Here is a 22852-nt window from a genome sequence, read left to right as displayed (position 1 = left end):
AATTAATTTTTCCTTCGATGATAGCAATCTGTCCAGGCCCTGATGCAGCAAAGCAGCCCCAAACCATGATGCCCCCACCACCATATTTCACAGTTGGGATGAGGTTTTGATGTTGGTGTGCTGTGCCTCTTTTTCGCCACACATAGTGTTGTGTGTTTCTTCCAAACAACTTAACTTTGGTTTCATCTGTCCAGAATATTTTGTGGAACATCCAGGTGCTCTTGTGCAAACTGTAAATGTGCAGCAATGTTTTGTTTGGACAGCAGAGGCTTCCTCTGTGGTATCCTCCCATGAAATCCATTCTTGTTTAGTGTTTTACGTATTGTAGATTCGCTACAATGTAGGGATGTTAGCATTTGCCAGTAACTTATTAAAGTAATTAGCTGACACTCTAGAATTCTTCTTCACCTCATTGAGCAGTCTGCGCTGTGCACTTGCAGTCATCTTTACAGGATGGCCACTCCTAGGGAGTGTAGCAGCAGTGCTGAACTTTCTCCATTTATAGACAATTTGTCTTACCGTGGACTGATGAACAGCAAGGCTTTTGGAGATACTTTTATAACCCTTTCCAGCTTTATGCAAGTCAACAATTCTTAATCGTAGGTCTTCTGAGAGCTCTTTTGTGCGAGGCATCATTCACATCAGGCAATGCTTCTTGTGAAAAGCAAACCCAGAACTGGTGTGTGTTTTTTATAGGGCAGAGCAGCTGTAACCAACACCTTCAATCTCATCTCATTGATTGGACTCCAGTTGGCTGACATCTCACTCCAATTAGCTCTTGGAGATGTCATTCGTCTAGGGGTTCACATACTTTTTCCACCTGCACTGTGAATGTTTACATGGTGTGTTCAATAAAAACATGGCAACATTTCATTCTTTGTGTGTTATTAGTTTAAGCAGACTGTGATTGTCTATTGTTGTGACTTAGATGATGATCAGATCACATTTTATGACCAATTTGTGCAGAAATCTATATCATTCCAAAGGGTTCACATACTTTTTCTTGCAAATGTAGATAGCAGAGTTTAAGATTGACAGTATACCAAGAGTAGTAACAGACATCTTACTGTATCCGTTATGCCTAAGGTTGTCAATCCCAAGATTCCCACCATGCCAGAGACAGAACCTATGCAACTGGGTTACAACGCTTACTGAAGCAGAAAAGGAGGAAAGAGGTACTCTGTCTTAACTGTGGTAAAATAGGCTGCATGCAAAAAGAGTGTCACTCCATTAATCCGGAATACTCTTGCACCTAAGACTACTTAGGGTACCGGCCTAGGATGTTACATCAGAGTTCCCTCACTTGCTTCTAAATACATTGATTCTCCCTATATCCCTATGTTATGACATTTCTGCTGATATAGAGAGCCTTGGTTGACTCTAGTGCGGGTAAGAACTTCCTCAATTCCACCTTTGTTAAGAAGCACCCTTAAGAGAGAAAGACACACCCTTGGCTGTTGCGGCCATAAATAGTAGACCATTATGTTCACTGGTGATTACTCACGAAACGGAGTGGGAGTAGTTCTGTACCAAGGATTCCACCATGAAAACTGACAAGGAACCAACCCAACAATAGTAACAGAAGAGGAAATCCCCTCCTCCCAAGAAGATTATAAACCCAGAGAATAGTATGCATGTTAACCTGTCTTTAGAGTGGCTCTGCTAAATGAATCAAAGGGAAGCTAGGTCAGGGAAGCCAGATATCAGGATAGTCAGAAATATCTATGTCAAGAGACCAGATAATCTGTGTATGTAATCACAAACGTGCTATTGGGTCACTAGGAACCACAACATGGCATATGGTACTCCTATTTATATGTTGGGAGCATGTCAGCAATGAACACACCCCAGAATAGAGAAAAGAGAAAACAAACAGTGTAATAAAAAGAGGAAGTATAAGCAAATGTTCAAACTGGGGAAGTATCGGAGGACCACCAGTACATGATTGTTAACATTACACAACATAAAATGCTATCAAAATGGCAAAGAGGCTGTGGGGCCTTCTGGCTCTTGTGTGCTGTAACTAAAGTGACACAATGCAAAAGCAGAGAGAAAGAAAAAAAAAAGAGGAGTGATGGCAGTGATTGAGAGATGGAAAAAAATGCAGAAACGTAGGAGGTTTGACTGGACCAAGATGGCTGCTGGAACAGCAAAGTGCACAAAGGGAGATAGGGAAGAGAGCAGGGCATAGGGGAATCACCAACACAGAAGGGGAGACAAATGGATACCAGGAGAACCTTTTAATATAAAACAGTGAGGTTTGGATGGATGTATACAAATATATGGAAGAACCAAATATAAGCAGTAAGGTATGGGAGAACTTATCTACAGTCTAGTGGAGCAGCAACGAAAGAGGAAGCCAAGTGTATTTTAATGATCATTTCAATAGATTATATTTGCTGCTATTTTAAAAGTAAATAAAAAGAGTTTAGCATTATGAGCCAGCATTTCTTGAAATAAAAGCGCTGATTTGCTTTTTTTTCAGTATCTATATTTTGGATTTCCAGATCACCTTAACACTTGTAACACTTACTTTTTCCCTTTAAATACTGACTATTAATACACATAACACATTTCTTGGTCTTCAGACAGAAAATCACAATATATAAACAGGAGATTAGGAAATAGTATATCTATATGCAATATTAAAAGCAAACTATGTTCATTTTAAAAGCCAACATCATATATATATATGATTGGTTGTTGCGCCAACATATTCATAAACAGAATTTCCTAAACTTATTCATGAATATGTTAAAATGCTAAATCAATTATTTTAATGTATGTATTACTTGCTAAAGAATATTTTCATGAATTATAATCTATTTATTATGGAATAAAACAAATCAGTGAAGAGTAAACTAGTTGCAAAATGCTACTTAAAAGTAAAAAAATACTAAAATATTGAAGCATTTTATACAATAATGAGGCACTTCATCATATACATTATATAACACAGATAAATGAAATATATATATAAGATTTCCTAATGGTTAGACTAGAATGCATAGCTAGAAACCCACAGTCCCACCTAATTTCTGTAGTAAATCTACAAAATATATCATTCATTAAAAATTAAAATTCATATATCATTACAAATTAATAATAAGAATAAATAAACATGTCTTCCCTACCTCCTTGAAGAAACTTCATTGGGTGGACAATGGCATGGTATCTGTCAATGCTGAGCGACACTAGCACATAGGTAGAAGCATAAAGGAGGACCACCTAAACAAAAACAATATACAATAACTTGACGAATGCTAATGAAAACAATATATCTTAGTTGGAAATTACCGGTATGCACATGATGAAAACTGTGCATGCTTACTGTTATAAATTGTTCATGCAAAAGGAAATGTAACCTTTGCAATTGTGACTAATCAATTTTATCTTGAGGCAGTTAATACAATTCAAGAGTTTAATGTATGTACGTCAAACGGCAGGAATGGAAGTGCATCCACGGGTAGGTTATTTTACTAAGCACTCAATGTTGTAGCCTCTGTCAGGGTCTACTTCCATATAAATATACAGGACATAAGTGCATATAGTGTAATACTGCATGTACAACATTATTGCCTCTAAAATCTAAAAATATGCAGATTAAAAAAGACAAAGCGCAAATACAACATTAAATCCACAGCAGTTAATTGATTCTCTTCACATTTATATATTTTAATTTGCTCCAAGTTTGTAAATAGGACTTTATTCCTATGATAATTTATATCACCCTGTTGGTTGTTGTATGCTTAGAAAATGGAACAAGTGAATAGATATAAGTATGAGGAAAGTGAATCTGAGACTTTAATAACCCTGTCATTATTCATGTCATGAAGAGTTGAGACACGTATATAATCCTCTAAATGACTGCTCTTTCTTTTATTGCTGTATTTGCACACTGTTAAATTTTATATTTGAGTGAATTTCTGTATTTGTAACAATGAACCTGAATCCTAAAAAAAATCTTGAACATTATAAACACAGGACAGTTTATATTATTGAACCTTAGAATGGCCAGACTTAATGAAGAGCCTATAGAAAGGCAAAATGATAGAAACTGCAAGAAGTAGAATGGGCATAAGACAAGCCACGCCAAGGTCAATACCTGGACAGACAAGCGAAAACTAACTATTAAGCCTAAAGGATACCACAACAGAGCATATAGCTGGGTATAAAGCAGGATTAAATAGTCAAAAGTGAGTTGCTATTGTCCAACATCATGTGTGTCATAGCTGAAAGGTCACAATAAAGATGCCGGCTGGATTTTGTATAAAGGAAGCAGAGAAGGGAGCTTGTAGCAACTTACCTAGCAATATAGCCCTGAACTATCGTATTTTTTCCATTATTATTTATATGCAATCTGGCACGTGTCCAAGGTATGCAACACTATATAAGCTGAACTTCACATATATGTGCCATATATGTACTTCCATATCTGCAGTCTTTTGATATACATGACCTACCTGCACGTACCAAACAGACTCATATATGACAAAAAAATTAAATAAATAACTAACAGGGTAACAGTCCATCCTTGTGCAAATTTGAAATACAATTTCAAATTTAAGGTCAAAATAGCTGAATTGAAAAAAATAAACTTTCAGTTTTGCTACTCTGGCCTTAAATTTGAATTTCACTTAGAAGTCCCTGTGACAGACCTCCCAGTCAGTGGATTATTGCTAGAGATGTGTTTGTCTGTTTATTCAACCTTTTCCCCTTTATTCGTCTATTTCCCTGATTTATTTCGTCCAACCGGACACATTTACCAAAAGACTGACCACCCAGCAGGGAAGTGTGCTGCTTGTCAACCTTTTTGACCCTTTTTCACACAGTGGTTAACCGCAGGCATTTCTATCTCCCGAACGGTCGGCTGGGTGGTCGTCGTTCGTATGTACGAACACGTGGTGGTGGCCATCTTGGAAGCCGAACCTAACCAGCTGTGTTTTGTCATCATGCGTCTGGAACTATTATCGAGCATACGAATGCACGAACACTGCCGGTCGACTTCCAACTACACGAACATGATGCTGTTCCGTAGTTTGAAAGATACGAACTAAGGACTTTGTACAAACTGATCCTCAACCAGCTAATGTGTGTATTTTGTGTATTTTGGTATCCCCGAAAGAGACTGCCCGCACAGCCTGATTTCGTGGAACTGTTTTGGGCAGGCGCCTTGTGTGCTGTCGGTCAATCCTATACCCTGGTTGCTTTTCAGCTCCTTTCGTGGGATCTGAGTGCATTTCACATATGTTGGGTGCTCAGATCACAGCTACCCTGGCATATAGGACTTGCGGGGGTACCCCACTATTAAAATGTATTTTGAGGTGTTTTTAAGTTTGTATGTCCTGGACCGGAAAGGTAATGTAATTATGTCCCTGCTCCTACCGCGGTGTCCCTTCATGTCCGGTGGGGAATGCCCCTGGAAAATGTTCTCAGGAAACCCCTTGCACCAATTAAAGCCAGTTCATGCTTGACCCTCAAAACAGAGCCTTGTCTCGTGCTTGGCGGGGGGTATCTTATCCAGCTTTATTCCTTTAGGTTCCTGCTTAGCGCTTGGGTATATTTGGTAGCAGACTTCGTGCTTGGAGGGAAAGAACACCCTGGCGTTAACCCCTTCTCCTACCCGGGGTGCCGCTACAGTCCCACTTTAGTAAATAACCCTGTATATCATACAAAACAAGCACCCTTAGTTCTTCAGTAATATTTATATATATGCGTACATCTTTAGCATATATGCTATATGTGTCTTTGTTCCGTCATACTTCTGATACCTTTCAATCCCATATTGTTTCATTTACTTCCAGCTATTCCAATTATAATTATGCAACCACTTACTTAACTTTGTTTTTGTTTCCTGTGATTTAATTAGTGAATTAATCATTATTATAGAGCTAGAGATAACATACACGCAAGCTTTTTCTGAATCCTTGTCAGATGACTATAGATAGAGATATGACTAATATTATACACAAAAAGAAAATAAATCAGTCTTCCATATAATAATCCCATTGTAGTAAGAAGAGAGTGACTGGGCTCTTGCTTTGATTCGTATTGCCCCAATGTATTGCTTGGAAGGGCTTGGTGGGTATATTAAGCCCTGGATTTTTCTGTATTCATATGTTATTGCTTTTCCTTGAAAAGTGAAGTATCAGTGCAGCCATATGCCACCTGGGAATTTGGAGAAAGCACCCATTTGACATGTTAATAAATCTGCAGTTTTACCTATACCTTTTCTCCATAGAGTACAGATTACATACAAACCGTGTTGCTTCCTTCATACACCTCTGTTAACCACTTTTATTTTACCAAGTATGGCTTACATCTGTCAGCTTAATAATAAGACGTACCACTCCTGCATCTTCTATACTGTTCTTCTAAGTATTCACGTAACAGAGGTCAGACTATGAGGCCGGACAGGACTTTAGATTTTATAGTCATTACAAGTTGCTGAAGTCTAGCAGCTGGCCCTTGATCACTGTTAGTAAAAATCAGTAGTGTCTGATGTGAATGTATTGGAGGAGTTACTATGTGTTCTATGGTTTCTATGGTGCTGGAAAGGAAGTATGGTGTCTTCTCTTTCTTCTCTTTCTCTCTTGTAGCCTTTCTGTATTTCAGATTTTTATATGTGTGTTCTGACCTACCTCTACATGCTGCTGCTGGATGAAAGGATGGCCAAATGCACTGGGGCTGTGAATGTTATGAGAGCTGCTGTGTCTGTACAAATTACATTGTATGGAAATTCAAAATGCCGAATGAGCTTTTGAGAAAAGACCTCTAGAATGCGATGGAAGAATTACCATTTAACGCTGATGGAAAAATAATCAAGTAGGAGAAAAAGGACAGCAAAACAAGCACAGAGATCTCCACTTTTATAACAGTGATTTATGCCACATTAAAAACTTTAAGACTTCCAAGAAGTTAAGTGAAGACTTAGAAGAACAGTATAGAAGACGCAGTCTAAATAAAAGACATTATCAAGAAAACTGTTCAAAATGAAGTTGTCTGGGGATAGATACTTAGAGAAACATCTGAATCATATGTCTGAGTTAATTGATCACTTCAATTCTATTGGAAATACATTTTATGAATACAATGATTATGATTGCATCAAGTATTTCAGAAAATTACAATTCATTAGTTTGCGCACTACAAACTTGAGAGAATCTCTCTGAAAAATAGGTTACATTCAGTAGGGAAAGCTGAAAATGCAGGAAAGGGTAAAACACACATATTTCCAACACAAAACACTGATAAGGATATCAGAAGAATCAAATCAGCTTATCACAGTAGCCAAGGAATGCATTTGCACACAAAAAGGACAACACAAAATAATTATGTATTTGTGGAGATAACTCTCATCTCTTTAAAAGAGAAACATAGAAACATAGAATGTGACAGCAGATAAGAACTGTTTGACCTATCTAGTCTGCACAATTCAGTACTTTCATTAGTCCCTGGCTTTATCTTAAGTCCAGGGCAGCCTTATTCCATGAGGACATCAAAGTCAAGAAAAGCCTCTACTATAAGCCTCTATTATTTCATTGTTCAGCAAAAGGCAGATACAGTTATCAAAAATTATTGGAATATAGACTCAGGTGCAACACCATACATGCAAATATTCTAATTTCTTCAAAAATTGCCAATAATTTTACAAAAATGGTGAACATTGCTAATGGCAACAGACTGTCTATACCAGCCTTCCCCAAACTCTGGCCCTCCAGATGTTGCTGAACTACAACTCCCATGATTCTCAACCTATCTATTTCATTCATAGAATCGTGGGAGTTGTAGTTCAGCAACATCTGTAGGGTCGGAGTTAGGGGAAGCCTGGTCTATACAGATGGTTTCTTGAAATGCGTTGCAAAATTAGAGACATTAAATAAAATAATGCATAGTGTAATTTACATACCTGACCTTACAGAAAATGTACTCTGTGTTCAGCATTAACCAAGCGTGGATTCAATGAAAATTTAAATTGCAATATATGTAAAATACCAAAATAAATGGTCTTTTGTATGAACAAGGCTTTGAAAGTAATAGTTTATTAGGCTTAGTAGTATAGTATTAGTAACACACAAGAAGTAAATGTTGACATTGACCAGAAAGCCAAGAATTGATCAAACTGTATCTATCTGTAGCATAAAAGAGTTGAACATAGATATATCAAAGCAATTGCTGATACACAGAGTAAATGTTTGGCAAGAGAAAAGGGCATAATGTAAGGTATAAGACCCCCTGTTTTCAAATAGAGTCAAAGAAACTCAGTAAAGTCTCTGGAAATCATTTACTCAGATATATGAGTTTCAAAACAGTCAATGTATTGTGGGCATAATACTAACATTTTTTGCAGACTATTTTAGGTATTGTATGACAATGAAAGACAAAGTAGGAACTGCAGAGAAATTGAAAGCCTACACTGCAAGTGCTGAGATCCAGTTTGGGAAAAACCTCACGCACTTCTACGTGAGTATGTCACACCATATTACAGCATAGTTAGAAAAGCAATGGATGGAACACTTCCTTATAGAACCATACAATCCAGACATAAGCAGAATTGGAATAGAGTAATTTATTGTTTTGCTGAGCCAGATATTGCTAGTGAAGCTCATGCACTTTTACACCCATGATGCTGTTTAAGATATAACAACTACCTACTCGCTTGTCCTACCTTGCAACATCTGAGTAAACATATCTTGGTGTGATATTGATAATCTTCCTACCACAAAAGCAACTAAGTGGAATGAAGCAGCAAAAGAAGAAACTGAATCCTTAAAAAAAAACAAAAAAAAACATAGATCCTCACTGAATTACCTAAAGGTAAGAAGGCCGTAGGTTGCCAGTGGGTATTAACCCCTTAAGGACCAAACTTCTGGAATAAAAGGGAATCATGACATGTCACACACGTCCTGTGTCCTTAAGGGGTTAAAGCACATCTGTATGCAGATGAAAATATAATACATTAAATACATTACAAAATTAGACTAGTAGAAAAAGAATGTTATAACATGACAGGAGGCTTCGTATTTGCTTAAGTCTCTCATTACTAGAACTCCACAGCAGCACAGAAAAAACAACCAATCAGAAAAAAGTTAGGTACTATAAAACTCCCCTCCCCATGCATCATTTCCTCTTTCTTTGCTGCTCTGCAGACAGTACAGGTCAGAGTACCACTGCCTCCTGCTTCTAGTGGGTGGCTTTGGGTTTTATTAGGATTTATATTTGGTATCTTAGTATATTTACTTTTTTGTTATACTGTACTTATTTATTTAGTATCATATGTTTTCTACTTACTATATATTTATATGTTATATATTTTGTGTTTAGTTATATTTTTCTGATATATATTTACTTCTTACTGCTTAGGTAGGTTATGTATATTGTATTTAGATATATTTGTTATGTTATTGGGACTCCTACCTTTTGATTTTTTGCTTCCCATGTCTTCTTGGGGGATTCCTTTCCTTTTGTGGTGGTTTTAGGGGAGTTCTTGAGGATTCCTTTTCAGTCATGCCTTCCCCCCCCCGCTCCCCTCGCTGCCCCACTCTCTTTGTCCCGACATTATTTTCCAAACTGCATGTGTTGTATTGGGGTTTCAGGAGACTAGCCTCTGGCTGCCTCCTGATTTCCCCGAACCCCTTTGTGACTCTACCGGCAACCGTGGTACTCGCGGTCGGACGAGAGTACCCGGCAGCCACTCCGCTGACCCTCTGGCCGCCCCGCTCGCCACGTGGCCGCCCGCCGTGCTCAACTACTTCTAAGAGCCGCGGGCGGCCGACTCGGTGGAGGAGAGTGCACCTACTCGCGGGCCCTCCTCCGGTTTGCCATAGTTTTCTTCAGATGTGTATTACGTTTTTACTACTGTGTATATTACTGTGAGTCTTTTTGGCATTTTACATATCTGATTTCTGAGTTTCTATGGCATATTATATCTCAGATGCTGTGAGTTTTATTGGCAATGTATCTAAGATTGCTGTGAATTTTGCTGCCAGTGTGTATATCACAGATTCCTGTGACTTTTGCTGACATGTGTATATCACAGATTGCTGTGACTTTTGCTGACAAGTGAATATCTCAGATTACTGTGAGTTTGCTGACAGTCTATATCACAGATTGCTGTGAGTTTTTGCTGACAGTGTATATCACAGATTGTTGTGAGTTTTACTGACAGTGTATACCACAGGTTACTGTGAGTTTTACTGCCAGTGTATATCACAGATTGCTGTGAGTTTTGCTGACAATGTATATCACAGATTCCTGTGAGTTTTACTGACAGTGTATACCACAGGTTGCTGTGAGTTTTACTGACAGTGTATATCACAGATTGCTGTGAGTTTTCCTGACAGTATATATCACAGATTGCTGTGAGTTTTGCTGACAGTGTATATCACTGTGACAGGGTATATTACAGATTACTGTGAGTTACAGGTATATATGAACTCAGTTGTTCAGGCTCTGTATAGGGTGTATACAGTGCCAGTTAGCTCTAGGATTCATGTGCTTCTCAGTATATATTTTTTTATGGTCCAGCTAGGAGGTCTCAGATGAGACTACTCTGGTGTGAATTCTCTGTCCATGGCATATATATAAGATATCAGACCTGGCTCTGACTCAACTGGTAGGGGAGACCAGTCTACGCTGATACTATACAATTTTATCAGATTCTCGGGGGAATTCATTGAGTTGGCTTTCGTTAGCCCTACTCCTGGAAGTGTCCATGGTTACAATACCCTTCAGGTGGTATGATGATGGTAATCTATAATAATGATAAGAAATTTCAAGCAGATCTGTGTGAGCATGGACATACCAATTCACAGTTTAAGGAAAGTATTGCTCAGTGTATCTTACATTCATGGACATGATAGTCACTGGAACAATTTCCGCTTATACCCAATACAGCTAGAATACCACTATTTGCCTGCTGGGCATTTAGGGACTGCCAGTCTTGGTTCAGGTTATTCATACGGCAGTACGCTGTCTAAAAGGGTTGGTGTCTAGGGGTCCTATGTCACAGGATGCTCTGAGGATCTACAATTGCTTTAGGGACCTCTACCCAAACTCAGAGGTCCCCATTACTCATTCAATACCCACTGTAACGCGCTGCGGAATTGGATGGCGCTATATATAAATAACATAATAATAATATAATAATATTACACAACCCAGGATTGGCCTGCTATGTCTGTGTCCCATTGATTGGCCTGCTATGTCTGTGCCCCATTGATTGGCCTGCTATGTCTGTGCCCATTAGAACGGCCTGCTATGTCTTTGCCCATTTAAAACAGCCTGCTATGTCTGTGGCCATTTAAAACGGCCTGCTATGTCTGTGCCCATTACAACGGCCTGCTATGTCTGTGCCCATTACAACGGCCTGCTATGCGTGTGCCCCATTGATTGGCCTGCTATGTCTGTGCCTATTTGCTTGGCCAACTATTCTGTGTCCATTCGTTTGGCCTGCTGGGCCTGTGCCCTTCTGACGGGCCTGCTCTATTGGTGCCGAACCCCTTTTGTCCGCAGGCCTGGGGGAATTTCACTGAGGAAAAGCCAGTGCCCACCAGTGACATGGAGATAGGCAGGTGTCCAGACAAGCACCATTGCCATACTATCCAAGAGGACACCAGTATGCGGCCATCTGAATATGGTGGGAAGGGTGAAGACCCTAAACCTCATGCCTGAAGGGCAAGGTTTCTTATGAAGACCCCGGACACACATCCACGTTTTATGCCAGACCGGCGACAGCACATCTCCAAGGTGAGCTTCGCACAGGCAAGGACCGATACTCAGACACCTACAGGAGAACGCGGTGTTTTCCTTGTCTTTAACAACTAACTCCGTATCTGCCTCCCGGTATCCATAGGGTATTGGTAGTTATTCCTGCGTAGGTTAGCTCCTGGCCCTGTTCAGTGGGGCTTACTTGTCTTACCTTCCGGCCTGCTATTTGCCTTCTAGCTGAGATAGAATTTGCGTTTTTACTCTTATTTACGTTATTGTTGTTTTTTTGTTTTCGTGAATTCCTTTTCCTTTCGCTCGGGTCGAAGAGAGGCCTGACTTGACCTCCTCCGACCTCCCGGGCGCTTGTGGATTGCGGAGAACGTCTCCAGCTTTCCTCAGACTAGCATGCTAAACGTCTCAGCTTTCCTCAGACTAGCATGCTACACCTCTCTCCATATGAGATTCTAGATACCTTTGTCTGGTCCCAAGTTTTTTAATAGACTATAATAAAGTTTTTGTTTTTTTGTTATCCTTATACCTACTGTTGAGATTAGACTGGATCCTTCTCCTATTGGCTATCTTCTAGTAAGGTAGCTTTTTGGGCATTATTTTCTATTTTATAATTTCTTGGGTTACCCCCTATTACCCAGTCTAGGTGACCTTATTTACTCGAGAGACGGGAGGTGGGTTTTTCTCCCTACCTTCCGGCCTCTTGTGTTTTTCCATATTTAATTCTCACCATTTTATTCTCTCATTCACTCCTAGCATGTTTTATTGTACTGTTTTTTTTATTTTTTTCTTATTTTTATCTTCATTTAATTTACAGTCAGATTCAGTACTTCAACTGCCTTCCAGTCATTCTAAATCGGTTTAGATAATCACCTCCAGTGAATCAGCATGTACTGAAGCCATATATAATTTTATAACATGACAGGAGGCTTCATATTTGCTTAAGTCTCTCTTTACTAGAACTCCACAGCAGCACATTAACACAGAGAAAAACAACCAATACGAAAAAAGTTAGATACAATAAAGGTCCCCTCCCAACTAACCATTTCCTCTTTCTTTGCTGCTCCACATCAAGCACAGGTCAGAGTACCATTGCCTCCTGCTTTTTTGAGGCTGTGGGTTTTTTGAATTATCTATATTTGTGTATATATATATATATATATATATATATATATATATATATATATATATGTACTTATAGTGTATACATTGTGTAGATATTATGTATATGGGATGTATATTTCATGTATATCGGTTATTTATATCGAGTATAATTGATATATTTATTGTGTGTAGATATTGTATATTTGTCTATTTATTTTCTTATATTTGGTGCGTAGATCTTTTATTTTGGGTGTTCATTGGCGTTTTTGTCTGCCTATATGCCTATATGTCTTTATCTGTTTTTTCCTTTCTGCCTTTACTGCCTGGGTGCTACCTTTGCGGTCTTTGCGGGAGGTGGCCATTTAGAACGTCTCCGGCGGCCCCACGTGTTGGGTCCCGCGGCAGTCGGCATTGCGCCACTACTCGGACCCATCGACTCTCTTCTCCTCCCCTACCTCCCCCGTCGCCGGGCCGTAGGAAATAAGCTTACTTCGCGACCTGCGTGCGGCGAGGGAGGAGAGGGGCTGAAGGCCTGCCAGGGATATTCAGATATTGTTGGGTATTACCTGGTTGCCGAGTGGCATAACATGTTTGTTCATGCTTCTGAATTTTCTAACCTGGTTATAGTCATGAAATAAATCTATATATATACATATATATATACACACTTTTTTTTTTTTTTTTTTTTTTCGTTTTCTTGTCTGTTTTAGGGTGCAGCCTGGCTATTCTCAGCTGCGGCATGTACATGTATTTTATCATGCCTAATAGGCTACAGGATACGTACTTCTCCTGTTTTATTAACATCCCATGCTGTTTTATGCACAGGGGGATGTTATCCACTAGTTAAACCTTTCACCCCTTTCTATGGTGCAGTTTAAACTGCATTTCTATGGGTGGTTAACTCTTCAGTTAGTTTCCCTGTGTCCTGGACAGATGGTATTCGGTCTGTCTTGTTTGTTTTCTGGGCCTTGCGCCCACATTTATGAACGCATACCTCTGTAATTGTTTCAGTAATTTTTCAATTGCACTTAAATTCTATGATGGAATACTGACAACATATATTCTGCATATTCTGTGGACCATACATCTTTTCTATATATCACATGGAGTCGGCCTGCCCTCAGCTATGCCCCACGTTTGGCCAGCGTTGTCTGTGCCCCACAATGGCCTGCTTTGTTTGTGCCCCATGATTGGCATGCTTTGTCTGTGTCCCTTAATTGGCCTGTGCTGTCTGTGCCATCACCACGGGATGACCCCGGTTTGGCTACCCATTTCAGTACACATATATATAGTGGGCACTGTCTATCTTGCCTTGACCACAAATTTGGGGTGCTGCCCCTATTACTCTGCCGGTGTTCCTGTGCATCACCGTACTAGCATATCCCGGCCCGGGCTAGGGCCCTTCCATGAACCTCTCAGGTTAGGGGCTCTATAGGGAACACGCCCACGGCAGACAACTCAGTAGAGTCAGACTCTCCCAAGAGACATCAGGCAAGAACGCCCAGGAATTATGGGAAGGGTGAAGGCCCTGATCCTCGTTTCCAAAAGGGCAAGGCTCCAGCACAATGACAGGGTCCTGTGGGCTCAGACTCACCTGTCTGACGGAGACGTCTCTCCGACGGGGGGAGGAGGTCCCCTTACCGCCCCTGGGCATCTTTGACAATGGCAGGCAGTCCAGTCTTCCTTAGGCGGAGAATTCGGGCAGGGGCAAGGACATGCTAGAGATCTCTATGTGGGCCTGCATATTCGGGGGTCATTCTACGGACCGCCCACCTCTAGGCTGGAGGACGATGTATTCCTGGACGCTACTGGCGAACCCCGGTTTGACCCGCGACCCTCTGGACGCCCACACCCCGAGCGTATTTTTTCTCGATCACCTGGTACAGTGTGTGCGCTATTGGGTCCGCAAGCCTCTGGTCGTGGGGGTATGGAAGATTTCCGGGCCAAACGCCCCAGTTCCCTGGTTACGGGATATGGCCCCCCTGCTCCCGGAATTTGCCATTTGTGTCCTTTTTCAGATCACGTACCAGACAGGACTCAGAGTCGGGGGGTTGCATGTTGCCTCAACTGGGCCCTGGCTGGAATACTCAGGATAGAGGATGAGACTTACTCACAGGATGCTGCCCGAGACCCAGCTTCCTAACGGGACTGGGCTCGTCGCTCTATTTGCTGACTGGGCAAAATTAACACAACGCCCTACGCCGCAGAGGACTACAGTCCTCTTACGCATGGACACCAAGCTGTTGGACTTGGGATAAAGGGATCTAAGCCCCCCTTTGAAGAGTTTTTCCTCATGGGATTGCACATGCACGTGACCCTGTTAGTTGCATTGAGCTACACATGGTCCTCGATGAGTTTCCGGGGGCCGCAGGGTCCATTCCTGGTAAGGTGGGCTCAGCTCTTCAGCCTTATGAGGTAGATATCATGAATACCGTTTATTTGGTTAATAATACAACCCCTGGATGTCGGGTTGGGTAAAATTAGGGCATTTCTGGAATACCAGAGTAATCTGAAGGTACCTTTTCGCTTTCCCGGGCAGTTGGACCCGGTCGCAGCACGTCTCCGTTCTAAGGATGTTCGCTGTTCGGTCTACCTGGACGAGCTCCGGGATCCTTTGCGTGGTACCCTCCAGGCTGAAATGTCAGACACACTCTGCGGTCCCCTTGTTCAAGTCCCTGGGTTTCGTGGTCAACGAGGGGAAATCAGCCCTCTCTACATTACCAGTAGTCGAGTTCAGAGATGTCGGATTGGACGCAAGGGAGTGCCTCCTACGTTTATGGAGGATTCTACGTCAGGACCGGATTCCACTGAGGATGTTGGACACGTCTGATGGGCCTCCTCTCCGTATCGATTATGCTGACATACCCGGATCTGTTTTACTACAGGGCTATGCAGCGCCTGAAGGCTCTCTTCCTCCTCACAGACCTTTCTACAACCGGTATTTTCGGGTCCTTCCATTCGCCGACTTTTGACTACCTTGCCCTCTTATTATGCCTTGTTTCTTTCAGATGTGTTTCGGACGTCCGGGCCTTAGATGTCGACGCCCCTTCTTTCTTTCTCTCCACAAAGAGGTCACTGGCAGGGTGTCAATATGTTCTAGTCGGATTTGATGGCTATATTCTACCCATATTTCCGCGCCTCACCTTTGCTCTGCGTACTACGGCGCTGTCTTGTTTGGGGCGATTCCTTCCTTCTTCACCCTTCGCGTATCGCTCATTTATTGATTTCTTATGTCAGAGTTCGCTATCCAGTCTCCTTCTTTGGCACGATGAATTTATGGTTGTTGGCATTTGTGGGGGTGAATTTGTCTTTCGGAACACTTTCAGTTAGAGACACGGCAGCTTCAGGCGCCGACATGGCGGGCGCATCTCTCCAAAACATTGTGCACTTACCTACTGGCCCCGGGAAGATACTTTTTGCCAATTTTAGGTTAGTCCGGCGGATCATGTTCCTTTTGCTTTGCTGTCTGAGCGTTAAAACAGCAAATATGAAGCCTCCTGTTATGTTATAAAATTGTAAGTTGTACTAGCTTTAGTGTAACTATAATCTTAATTTTATTAATGACAGGAGGCAAATATTTCCCTCCCAATTTCGCCCTACCCTTGTACTTTGTTTGTTTTTATTTGACCACCTCTAGTTGATAGTCTGTTCTCCAGGGCTATAATTGGGTGAGTAAGTTATTTATCTTCCTGAGGGAAGCCAGGGTGAGATTTTATAGATGTTGTACTGTCTGTAATTGATTATGGGTCTTCATGTTTTTCACAGTACATTTCATGCACTAATTGGAGTGTTCGACTCTGTTTCTCTCGTTTCAGTTTAATGGTTCATCTGCAGATCCAGATTCAAGACTTTCTTCGGGTTTAATGGTTCATCTTCAGATCCACGTTCAAGACCTTTGTCTGGATAAAGTGTAGTGGTTCATCTACGGATCCATGTTCCGTTTCAGATTCTGGATGGAGGTCATCGGTTGATTTTGTTTTTTTATTTTTTCTTCTTCTACTAGATGTATATGTTTGTTTCTGTTCCTTATTGTGTCGCAGCTTGAAAGAGGAAATGGTTGGTTGGGAGGGGACCTTTATTGTATCTAACTTTTTTCTGATTGGTTGTTTTTCTCTATGTTAATGTGCTGCTGTGGAGTTCTAGTAAAGAGAGACTTAAGCAAATATTCACCTCCTGTCATTAATAAAATTAAGATTACACTAAAAGCTAGATTTTTTTTGTCAATCTTTCTTTTATTGAGGCATACATGTGAGCGGGTACAGAATAAAGAGGGGGAGACAATAAAAAAAAATCATACAGGGTGAGGATCTCACAGTACATTATCCAATTATCTCCAAGATTTGTCAGCCTCTTTTTATATGTAAGAAGTAAACGAAAGGCATGCATATAACTGAAATGTATGAACATGAACAATTCACTAGTGCTTCGTTCGGAAAAATACGCTCAATTTAGAAACAGTATGTTATTTGTCACAACAAGTTAATGTGGTTAAATTATTTAAGGGCTGCATGTTTAGGGACATACCAAGCAGCTGTGACTCTACTGTGTGTGCAGGTAGACAACAGTTCAGTGTGATTTACCCAGCTGGTATGCTGCTTAAGTAGTAACATGCGATTTACTGTTGTAGGTATCTATTGAGGTGGGCGTATATTCCCGCTGATACAAGTGAAACTCCACTACAGTGTAGGCTTATTTGTATATTAAAATAATTTGAAGTAACGTGGACTGTGCTTGCCACCTCACTGATATGGGAGTGAAAACGTGCTTAATGTTGAGCAAGCTTGGGGGGTGGGCATACTGTGTGAATGGCAAGTAGACTAATTATAAGTTAGCCCTCTAAAGCAAGATAAACTGTGCTAAGGTTGGAGGCTTTTTGGTGTATCAAGCTCTTAAATATACGCTGACTTACTCTCCAGAGGACAGTATACATTATAAGGTAGGTAGGCTATTGCAACGTAATGAACAAGTGAACCGAATGAATATGCATTGTTGAAGTAAGGTATGGCTTAATTAACCCCCTGTCGCCCTGCGGGAAGCACCACCATTGTGCGGATAAGTACCACAATGCTCAGTTAGCGTACAGCCTGCGGTAAATCGATCAGTATTACAGCAGGAACTAGGGTAATCAGCGTTAGTAACAGTTAACCCCCTTTAAAAACTAGGGTGCCCATGTGCATCATTGTATAGTAATGCCCAGAAACCCACCAGGATTGACATTATGACACTTTCAAGTACTTGTAGCATTGCAGGTGTCCGTATGAGCATTCAGCCCACTCCACAGGGTGGAATGGTGCTGTAACATACGAGAGCCAGTCCATCAGGATGTGGGGGGAGACCTTCTTGATCTCGCACTTGGTTGGGGGGCTGCCCTGCTTCTCCAGTATGCCTGCCCTGACCAGCTGGTCGCTTGGCCCACTGTGTTGCGATTCTCCTCCTGCACCTACCGGGTCCAGGTCGCTCGAGTGCCACGTGTCTTCGGCCCGAGGCTTCGGCGGGGGCCCATACCACATGTCCATTGACCCCCATCATGAGGGTCGTGGGCCCAGGGTTCCACCGGGTCTCAGCTATCTCCCTGGGAGTATGGGTGGTGGTGGAGAGCTACCTCCAGGTGAGCGCCCAGCTCGGAAGAAGAGTGAGGTTGTGTAGCGGAGCTGCAATATTAAAATCCACGATCTCCGCTGGTATAGAAGGTAATCCACAGTCAATCGCTGAAAAGTAAGGCAATGTCCCAAATCCGACAGTAACCGGACAAAAAACAGTTCTGGGAGTCAACTGAGGTCTTTATTCACAGCTTCCAGTATTTATGCAAGTCCCCATGCAAGGGGATTCCTTATGGATATAACAGGGATAATACAGTAAGGAACTACATGGGGGACTTAACATTTGGAGCCTTTCTCCCATCAGGCACTGCTGCACGAGAGGGATACTCCCACTGGAATATACCGTTAAGTGGATTATCCCTCCGTGCAGCAGAACCGGCATTTTACATTTAAATCCATAACTTCAACAATATTCACATTATTTACACGAACAGACGTTCGGTAGATAGCTGGGGTCTGAGTGCACATTTTGTGTGAATACCGCTCAGATCCCAGCTAAAACGAACATCGCACGAAATACACTTTCTTATTAACTTCGTTTGAAAGTACCGAACACCGATGGGGAACCAGAGCTCCCGAATGGCCTGGAAGTACAGCGGTGTTTGTGCCGTTGAGTAGCCGCTTTCAGTTCCACACGCTCGACGACCAAACACCGCTGGGGAGACAAAGGATCCGCGTGGTCGGTAGTCGAACGACGGCCACCTAGGAACGCACTTAATTACCGATTACAACAATGTTGTGTGTTGGCTTGGGTTCGGTACTTAATTCGTTTCACGAACAGCCGGTAAAACAGCTGTTTGTGAAACACACATGTAAATGCTAGCGGCTTTTGGCTGCTAGCGTACGAATTCAATAGTGATTACAAGCAAATACACATTTCAATACAATAAGCACAGTACATTAACCAGAATAGGGCAGCAGTGTTCTAGACAACCTTTAAAGACACAGTTTTATAGTCTGAAGTGGCTAGGTTTGCCACAGGTTGGTTACTGAGTGTGCGGAGGGTTCGCAGCACTCTGTGGCTTTGCTCCGGTGCTGGTTTCCCTCTCGTGGGTTTGCTTGTAGTCGGAGGACATTTTCTTCTGCGGCGCCGTCCTGGGGCACTGTGTAGTTGAGAAGTAATTAGCTTGCAGCTAGGTTGCTTGGGTTTCTCGGTACTCATGTGTGTGCTTGGTGGCCGTCTCCCCACTGCTCGATCTACGGTAGGCCTCAGGGTATGTTGTCGGGTCGCCGGGGGGTTACAGGCTTGATTTTGGTATCGGGTGGCTGCCCCGGGTGTCCCCGTCATGATAGCTTATCTCCAGTGTGCGATTGTGCCGTGTTTTGGGGGGATTACCCCCGAAAAGTGCAGGATTAAGCAGGAGCTGAGGTTCAGCACAACCGCTCAGCTTGGATGCTAGGCTCCAGGCCCGGACTGGCCATCGGGCACACCGGGCCCGGTGGGCCGCGGTGGCAATGGGCCGAGGCCGGCAGGGGAGATCACAGGATCTCCCCTGCGGTCTTTTCAGGGCCGGCCCTATCCAAGCGCCGGCCCTGCAGTAGTCCATGGCGGGCCGGTGGGGAGATCAAAGAGCTCTCTCACTGGCCCACATGCAGGATATTCCGGCCGCTGGCGGGGAGAGAGGGAGGGAGCCAGCCTGCCATCAGAGGAACCCGGAGGAGCTCTAACTTGCAGTTCCGCCGGGTTCCTCTCGCGAGATTCCATGGCAACGCTCCGGGTCTCGCGATAGTTAACTCTAGCCCTACAGGCTAGAGTTCACGCACGTCATATACATACAGTGGGTGGAATGTTGCGGTTCAGGGTTAAATATGATGGTATTGAGGTAGATGAAGTAACTGTGGAGATACAAATGTACAGATACCTAGTGCAATATTGTACTTTGTATTAAAATTTCAACATACAGTATATAGCTCAGTACTCACAAGGAGGGAGCCAATTGGGAATGGCTCAGTCCTGACGCCTGTGGGATAGTTAGAAGGGATCCCACTCCCTTCCAAAGTGCAGGTGATGTTCTGTATCTTTCAAAAAGGAATGTCCACACCAATATAAAATTGGGGACTAAGTCCTTTTATTGGTAAAGTAAAAAGTGGATGCACAGCACAGTAAAATGGAATGAAATACAAATAAAATCAAAACAAACTTGATAAAATCACTGAAGTCGTGCTAAAGTGAATGAGTCCACTGTGGGATAAAAAGAATTACTTGCAAAACGCGTTTCGCCCAAGTCCTGGGCTTCCTCAGTTGCTAAGAGTGTCTTTAAGATGCTTTGTTTATATACCCACTTCAAAGGGTTTCATTTCCGGGTTCGCGCCGGTATTTCCATTTCCGGTCGTATACCAATGACGCACTTCCGGTCCGCGGTCCTGTTGTTGGAACGCATGTGCGTTCCAAATCGTCAATAACTTTATTGTTCTTTTGTAAAGTCCCATGAACATATCTAATCCCATGTCCACTTAGTAAAATACATAGGAGAGAAAAAAAGGGATTAAAGATCTTCATAGATAAACCATCCAAATGACCAGAAGTATATAGATAAAGACAGTACTGGGAATATATGGCAATAGGGGAAATAATAGACCTGTTGAAAAGATGATCAGCAAGTGTCATCTATCATAAGTGAAACGTGCAGCATTTGAAAATACATAAAATTAAACAATGTACTTGTAATAAGAGCATCAATGGGATTGAATGATTTCTAAACGGAATTTAAGGCATAATTAATTTTAAAACGAATTTAAAAAATGGTTTAAAATGATTTTAAACGGAATTAGAAGCATAATTTAAAAGCATAATATCAAATAAAACTTTTAACCATGCATATTATAAAAAATGACATATTTCAAAGTCTGCATTGAGGCATTGAGGCAATGAGGGTATTAAAATTAAAAATAAATCTCATCTCTTCTTTGCCTAGTTTGTTGATATAGTTGCCTCCCCTCCAATCCTTTTTAACTAATTTTATTGCACAAAAGAATAGTCCTGTAGGGTCCTGGTTATGTCGAGTTTTAAAGTGTTGGGAGACAGAGTGCGTTTCCAGACCTTTTTTGATATTGCGGACATGTTCTGCAATCCGTACATTTAGGGGCCGTATGGTTCTTCCTATATACAGGAGATTGCATGGGCATTTTAGGACGTAAACAATTCCCTTCGAATGGCATGTGAGGTGGTCTTTGATTTTGTACGGTCGACCTATTATTGCACTTATGTCTATGAGGTGTCTTTTTCTGTTTTTAGTGGCTCTACATGGTAGGCACTCTCCACACCCATAAAATCCTATCAAGTCATTAATAAAGTGCTTAGGTGTTGTGGTTTCTAAATTGCTTCTAACCAGCACATTTCTTAAGTTGCTGGTGCCTCTAAAAATCATTTTTGGTTTGGGAGGTAAAATATCCTTAAGTATGGGGTCATCCTTCAGAATGTGCCAGTGTTTGCTGATGGCTTTCTGTACTTTTCTAGTGTTTCCATTATATTTGCTAATGAAAGGAACTCCATCGTAATTGTGTGTCACTGTTTTGGGTTTGTATTTTAAAAGTTGGCTTCTTTCCAGGAGTCTAACTTCTTCCATATCCTTCCTTAGGGCGTCCTCATTATACCCTTTCTCTATGAACTGTTGTTTTATGTACTCGGCCTGTTTGATATATTCCGTTTCCTCTCTACAGTTCCTCCTGATTCTTTTAAACTGCCCTTTGGGGGCATTAGTTAGCCAGGGCTTATGGTGGCAACTATTTCTATTAATGTAGCTATTAGAGTCCACCGGTTTGAAGTAGTTCCTAGTAAAAATACGCGATTCTTTAATATAAATATTCAAATCTAAAAAATTGATGTTGTTGTTACTCACATCGCCCAGGACTTGGGCGAAACGCGTTTTGCAAGTAATTCTTTTTATCCCACAGTGGACTCATTCACTTTAGCACGACTTCAGTGATTTTATCAAGTTTGTTTTGATTTTATTTGTATTTCATTCCATTTTACTGTGCTGTGCATCCACTTTTTACTTTACCAATAAAAGGACTTAGTCCCCAATTTTATATTGGTGTGGACATTCCTTTTTGAAAGATACAGAACATCACCTGCACTTTGGAAGGGAGTGGGATCCCTTCTAACTATCCCACAGGAGTCAGGACTGAGCCATTCCCAATTGGCTCCCTCCTTGTGAGTACTGAGCTATATACTGTATGTTGAAATTTTAATACACAGTACAATATTGCACTAGGTATCTGTACATTTGTATCTCCACAGTTACTTCATCTACCTCAATACCATCATATTTAACCCTGAACCGCAACATTCCACCCACTGTATGTATATGACTTGCTGTGATTTTTAGTGTGGATAGAGAGGTTACCACACGGGTGTTTTGAGTGTTTTTGGTATCCATTTGGGCAACACGCTGTGACTCTGTATTTTTATTTGTATAGAGTTCACGCAC

General features: G+C 41.7%; 1 protein-coding gene across 1 annotated transcript in view; it reads right to left on the bottom strand.

Moving 5' to 3' along the window:
• The window catches only part of NPSR1 (neuropeptide S receptor 1), a 380746-nt gene that overhangs the window by 122353 nt on the left and 235541 nt on the right, over positions 1-22852 (bottom strand). The window contains exon 4 of the mRNA XM_063450640.1: positions 3135-3228. Within this exon, the coding sequence (XP_063306710.1) occupies positions 3135-3228 (94 nt within the window). The remainder of the gene's footprint in view (positions 1-3134; positions 3229-22852) is intronic.

The sequence above is a fragment of the Pelobates fuscus genome, chromosome 4 (genome assembly GCF_036172605.1).
Source record: "Pelobates fuscus isolate aPelFus1 chromosome 4, aPelFus1.pri, whole genome shotgun sequence".
Lineage (NCBI taxonomy): Eukaryota > Metazoa > Chordata > Amphibia > Anura > Pelobatidae > Pelobates > Pelobates fuscus.
This window is presented reverse-complemented; position numbering and strand designations above follow the sequence as displayed.